The 6,246-nt window shown below is 40.3% G+C and overlaps 1 protein-coding gene across 1 annotated transcript; it reads left to right on the top strand.

The window, feature by feature from the left end:
* The first annotated feature begins 4,794 nt into the window (after positions 1-4,794).
* On the top strand, positions 4,795-5,739 carry LOC120876684 (olfactory receptor 51F2-like). Its single transcript, XM_040258655.1, has one exon. The coding sequence runs from the start codon at positions 4,795-4,797 to the stop codon at positions 5,737-5,739; it is 945 nt and encodes a 314-aa protein (XP_040114589.1).
* The last annotated feature ends 507 nt before the right edge of the window (positions 5,740-6,246 follow it).

The raw sequence follows: 6,246 nt of genomic DNA, 5'->3' as shown, positions 1-6,246 counted from the left end.
AGTCTCATAATTTATTTACTATAGTAAAAAGAAGATTAACCCAAGAGCTTGCTTCTGCTATGGAACCAAATGTGGGTCTGCTTGCCTTTGTGCAACAAAGCTCATCTACTGATTGTGGTGAAGAAAAGTGCAGCATTTAGTGCAGAGCAACAAGCAAGGAGTTCAAGACAGCTTGAGGTCAAAACACTCAAACTCATGGATCACCTGGGTTTCAGAAAAGCATTTTTTGTTTCAGAATACATAATTTTTATTCTATCCATCAGAAAAGCATTTTTAAAGGCAAGGTGAGGGAGAGGTGTCCAGGACCTGTAAACAGCTTGTGCACAATTCTCTGATTGGATATGATGAGGGAACAGGGTATTGTCACAGTCTGTTAACATTATCAGTCCTTAGGTTCCAGTAAGTCTGGGGCAACTTGTTCCTGGTCATCAAGTAGCTAATTTGTTCCACTTGGTAGTGGTTTAGCATTTATGAAAAAAATAAAAATAAAATAGAAAGACTCTAAACATGGACATCACCGGATGGTCAACACCGAAATCAGATTGATTATATTCTTTGCAGCCAAAAATGGAGAAGCTCTACACAGCCAACAAAAACAAGACCAGGAGCTGACTGTGGCTCAGATCATGAACTCCTTATTACCAAATTCGGACTTAAATTGAAGAAAGTAGGTAAAACCGCTAGACCATTCAGGTATGACCTAAATCAAATCCCTTATGATTATACAGTGGAAGTGAGAAATAGATTTCAGGGCCTAAATCTGATAGATAGAGTGCCTGATGAACTATTGAATGAGGTTCGTGACATTGTACACGAGACAGGGATCAAGACCATCCCCATGGAAAAGAAACGCAAAAAAGCAAAACGGCTGTCTGGGGAGGCCTTACAAATAGTTGTGAAAAGAAGAGAAGTGAAAAGCAAAGGAGAAAAGGAAAGATATAAGCATCTGAATGCAGAGTTCCAAAGAATAGCAAGAAGAGATAAGAAAGCCTTCTTCAGCGATCAATGCAAAGAAATAGAGGAAAAGAACAAAATGGGAAAGACTAGAGATCTCTTCAAGAAAATTAGAGATACCAAGGGAACATTTCCTGCAAAGATGGGCTCAATAAAGGAAAGAAATGGTATGGACCTAACAGAAGCAGAAAATATTAAGAAGCGGTGACAAGAGTACACAGAAGAACTGTACAAAAAAGATCTTCACGACCCAGATAATCATGATGGTGTGATCACTCATCTAGAGCCAGGTATCCTGGAATGTGAAGTCAAGTAGGCCTTGAAAGCATCACTACGAACAAAGCTAGTGGAGGTGATGAAATTCCAGTTGAGGTATTTCAAATCCTGAAAGATGATGCTGTGAAAGTGCTGCCCTCAATATGCCAGCAAGTTTGGAAAACTCAGCAGTGGTCACAGGACTCGAAAAGGTTAGTTTTCATTCCAATCCCAAAGAAAGGCAAGGCCAAAGAATGCTCAAACTACCACACAATTGCACTCATCTCACATGCTAGTAAAGTAATGCTCAAAATTCTCCAAGCCAGGCTTCAGCAATATGTAAACCGTGAACTTCTTGATGTTCAAGTTGGTTTTAGAAAAGGCAGAGGAACCTGAGATCAAATTGCCAACATCCGCTGGATCGTGGAAAAAGCAAGTGAGTTCCAGAAAAACATCTATTTCTGCTTTATTGGCTATGCCAAAGCCTTTGACTGTGTGGATCACAATCAACTGTGGAAAATTCTGAAAGAGATGGGAATACCAGACCACCTGACCTGCCTCTTGAGAAATCTGTATGCAGGTCAGGAAGCAACAGTTAGAACTGGACATGGAACAATGGACTGGTTCCATATAGGAAAAGGAGTATATCAAGGCTGTATATTGTCACCCTGCTTATTTAACTTATATGCAGAGTACATTATGAGAAACATTGGACTGGAAGAAACACAAGCTGGAATCAAGATTGCCAGGAGAAATATCAATAACCTCAGATATGCAGATGACACCACTCTTACGGCAGAAAGTGAAGAGGAACTAAAAAGCCTCTTGATGAAGTGAAAGTGGAGAGTGAAAAAGTTGGCTTAAAGCTCAACATTCAGAAAACGAAGATCATGGCATCCAGTCCCATCACTTCATGGGAATAGATGGGTAAACAGTGGAAACAGTGTCAGATTTTATTTTTGGGGGCTCCAAAATCACTGCAGATGTTGACTGCAGCCATGAAATTAAAAGATGCTTAGTCCTTGGAAGGAAAGTTATGACCAACCTAGATAGCATATTCAAAAGCAGAGACATTACTTTGCAGACTAAGGTCCATCTAGTGAAAGCTATGGTTTTTTTGGACTGTGAAGAAGGCTGAGCACCGAAGAACTGATGCATTGAACTGTGGTGTTGGAGGAGACTCTTGAGAGTCCCTTGGACTGCAAGGAGATCCAACCAGTCCATTCTGAAGGAGATCAGCCCTGGGATTTCTTGGAAGGAATGATGCTAAAGCTGAAACTCCAGTACTTTGGCCACCTCATGGGAAGAGTTGACTCATTGGAAAAGACTCTGATGCTGGGAGGGATTGGGGGCAGGAGGAGAAGAGGATGACAGAGTATGAGATGGCTGGATGGTATCACTGACTCAATGGATATGAGTCTGAGTGAACTCCGGGAGTTGGTGATGGACAGGGAGGCCTGGCGTGCTGTGATTCATGGGGTTGCAAAGAGTTGGACATGACTGAGTGACTGAACTGAACTGAACTGAAGGCAATGTGCATTAGATGATATGACCCTAATGGCAGAAAGCAAAGAGGAACTAAAAAGCCTCTTAATGAAGATGCAAGAGTAGAGTGAAAAAGCTGGCTTAAAATTCAACATTCAAAAACTGAAATCATGGCATCCAGTCCCACCACTGGATAATGGGAAAAAATGGAAACAGTGACAGACTTTATTTTTTCAGGCTCCGAAATCACTGCGGACAGTGACTGTAGTCATGAAATTAAACAAACAAACAAACAAAATACTTGCTCCTTGGAAGAAAAGCTGTGACAAACCTGAAAGCATGTTAAAAATCAGAGACATCACTTTGCCAACAAAGGTCCATATAGTCAAAGCTATGGTTTTTCCAGCAGTCATGTATGGATGTGAGAGTTGGACCATAAGGTAGGCTGAGTGCAGAAGAATTGATACTTTTGAATTATAGTGCTGAAAAAGACTGTCCATTGGACAGCAAGGAGATAAAACCAGTCAATCCTTAAGGATACCAACCCTGAATATTCTTTGGATAGACTGAAGCTGAAGCTCCAATCTTTTGGCTACCCCATGGGAAGAGCCAACTTATTGGAAAAGACTCTGATGCTGGGAAAGATTGAGGCAGGAGGAGAAAGAGATGACAGAGGATGAGCTGGTTAGATGGCATCATTGACTCAACAGATATGCGTTTGAACAAATTCCAGGAGAGAGTGAAGGACTAGGAAGCCTTTGCATCCATGGGGTCACAAAGAGTAAGATATGATTGAGTGACTAAACAACAACAAAATGACTTCAGAAAAATTTGTTTTTATCATCAGATCTAAATTTGAGCAAAGTTTAAGTATTAAAGATAAACACCAGGTTAATAAGAAAATTGTTAGTTTATCTCCTATATTACTATATACCAGTATATATTTGTTTTTCCCAAATCACGTATCAGCCATGTTGGAGTGCTAGGTGTGATTCTAATTCTGTTCCTTCCACATTGTCATTTTGTCAGTTATTTATTAATACATATTCATTGAAGGAACACATTCATGAATGAGAGAGGATTTACACATACTTTATAAACAAAGCATTCTTTCCACAGATAAAAATAGGGTATCAGAAAACTAGGACACACTTAGAGGAACTTCTTTGATCCTAGAGATTTATTGATTTGAGTTGAATATACACTCATATCCTCAAACAGAGAAGAAAGTTCAGAGTCATCATCCACCACCCGAATGGAGATGCATCCTGTCTTATTGAGGCTTTCTGAGGGTCCAGAGCTCTACCTTCAAACCCCTCAATTCATTTTCAATATCTCTTCTGTAATAATGGGATATTAAGAATCACACTTAGATAATTTTGCTCGAATTATTATCTGCTTGCAATGACTTCATTTGTTCTTGTTAAGGTTAACTTAAGCCCTATTTCTTCATATTTCCTTAAATATTACCAGGTTCACAGTTACTACTTGAATAATTGCTTTACCAAGTATATACACTGTAGTCTATTTGTACAGATTGAATGACTTTTCTTAGTATTTCACTTTTATCATTACCTCTTGCATATTTTATTCTGCAAAATATTTAATAGTATCTTAAATATACTGTTTTCATTGGATATGCAAAAACTTTTAATGGACCTCTTAAGGTTTTTGTCTTGGAAAGTGAGAAGAGAAGAAGTAGGAAGAATTGCCTTTTGTGTTGTCTTAGATTTGTGTAAAAATGTTCTCTCTGCCCATGACCATAAAATCATAGATGTGGGAAATATCTTACCATTACCTAAACTAATCTCCTCTTATGTCTGTGTACAAAGATATAAACTGAAGCCTAGAGGTAACAAGTGGGACGCTGGTAAAACTCAGCTGCTCTGGATTTAGTCCCCTGTTTCTTCCCCTAAGTCAACCAAGAGTAACTCTAAACCTAATAAGAGTAAATAATAACGCACTTACACTTAAGAACAAGACACAGTTCATTAGTGATTCTAAATTGTATGATATGTGGAAAGCATGAAATCATTTTTCTTCCCTGTTTTTGTAGGATTTGCTCGTTTTTCCCAGTGAAATTTGCCTCCTTCACTCATCATGCCATCCTTCAATCAGAGCGTTTTCCACCCCACAGTCTTCTTTCTTACTGGCATCCCTGGTTTTGAAACCTACCATGCCTGGGTCTTCATCCCATTCTGTTGTCTCTATGTCATTGCTATCTCAGGGAATGGCATGATCTTGTTCGTCATCATCACTGAGTCAAGCCTTCATGAGCCCATGTACTATTTCCTCTCCATGCTATCCTTCACGGACCTAGGACTATGCCTTTCCACCCTGGTCACCATGGTGGGTATTTTCTGGTTCAATGTTCGAGAAATCAGCTTTGATGCCTGCATTGGCCAAATGTTCTTCATCCATGGTTTCACATTCATGGAGTCCTCGGTCCTCCTTGCAATGGCCTTTGACCGCTATATTGCCATCTGTAATCCACTGAGATATGCCACAATCTTAACCAATTCAAGGATCATCAAAGTGGGCTTTGCAATTGTTATTAGGGGGACGACAGCTCTGATTCCTTTACTCCTGCTCCTTAAGCATCTGTCCTTCTGTGGAAGTCATGTTCTGCACCATTCATATTGCTTCCACCCTGATGTGATGAAGCTTTCATGCACAGACACCAAGATCAACAGTGCATTTGGTCTGGCCATCGTCATCTCTACCGCTGCCTTGGACTCTGTCTTGATCCTCCTCTCCTATGTCCTGATCATCCACTCCGTGCTCGGCATTGCCTCCTCAGAGGAGCAGAAAAAGGCCTTTGGAACGTGTGTATCCCACATAAGTGCCGTTGCCATCTTCTACATCCCCATGATCAGCTTGTCACTCGTACATAGATTTGGGAAGCATGCCCCTCCCCTTGTGCATACTCTCATTGCCAACATTTATCTGCTCATCCCTCCTGTCATGAATCCCATAATCTACAGTGTGAAGACAAAGAAAATTCACAAGGCCATAGTCAAAATGGTTCTTTCTAAAATAATTTAGAGCTGTTTCCAGTGTATTCTTTCATTATATTGTCTTCTCTGACTGATGTTTGATCATTCCTAATGTAAGTTGCCACGATACATTAAAATATGTTTATATATGCTTTAATCTTCTGATGATCCAGTAACTTACTATATGCAGAGTTCTAAACTGAATTTTTTGAGAACAGGATGTATGTCTTGTGTATATGTAAGCCTCTCACAAGTACTGCACCTGGCACGGAATAGGATCATGCTTAAAATATGTCTGTAAAAGGACAAATTAAACCATGAGTGAGTGAAATGAAGTTGCTCAGTAGTGTCCGACTCTTTTCGACCCCGTGGATTGTAGCCTGCCAGGCTCCTCCATCTATGGGATTTTCCAGTCAAGAGTACTGGAGTGCGTTGCCATTTCCTTCTCCAGGGGATCTTCCCGACCCAGGGATTGAACCCAGGTTTCCCCCACTGCAGGCAGACTCTTTACCATCTGAGCCACCAGGGAAGCCCCAGTTTAAACCATAAATTGGAG

This window comes from Oryx dammah, unplaced genomic scaffold (genome assembly GCF_014754425.2).
Source record: "Oryx dammah isolate SB20612 unplaced genomic scaffold, SCBI_Odam_1.1 HiC_scaffold_17, whole genome shotgun sequence".
In the NCBI taxonomy this organism is placed as follows: Eukaryota; Metazoa; Chordata; class Mammalia; order Artiodactyla; family Bovidae; genus Oryx; species Oryx dammah.
The sequence above is the reverse complement of the archived record's forward strand: the minus strand, read 5'-3'. Positions and strand labels throughout refer to the sequence as shown.

Bases quoted from the DNA above. Each gene is read 5' to 3' on its own strand.
- LOC120876684 (XM_040258655.1), top strand. From the start codon at position 4,795: ATGCCATCCTTCAATCAGAGCGTTTTCCACCCCACAGTCTTCTTTCTT.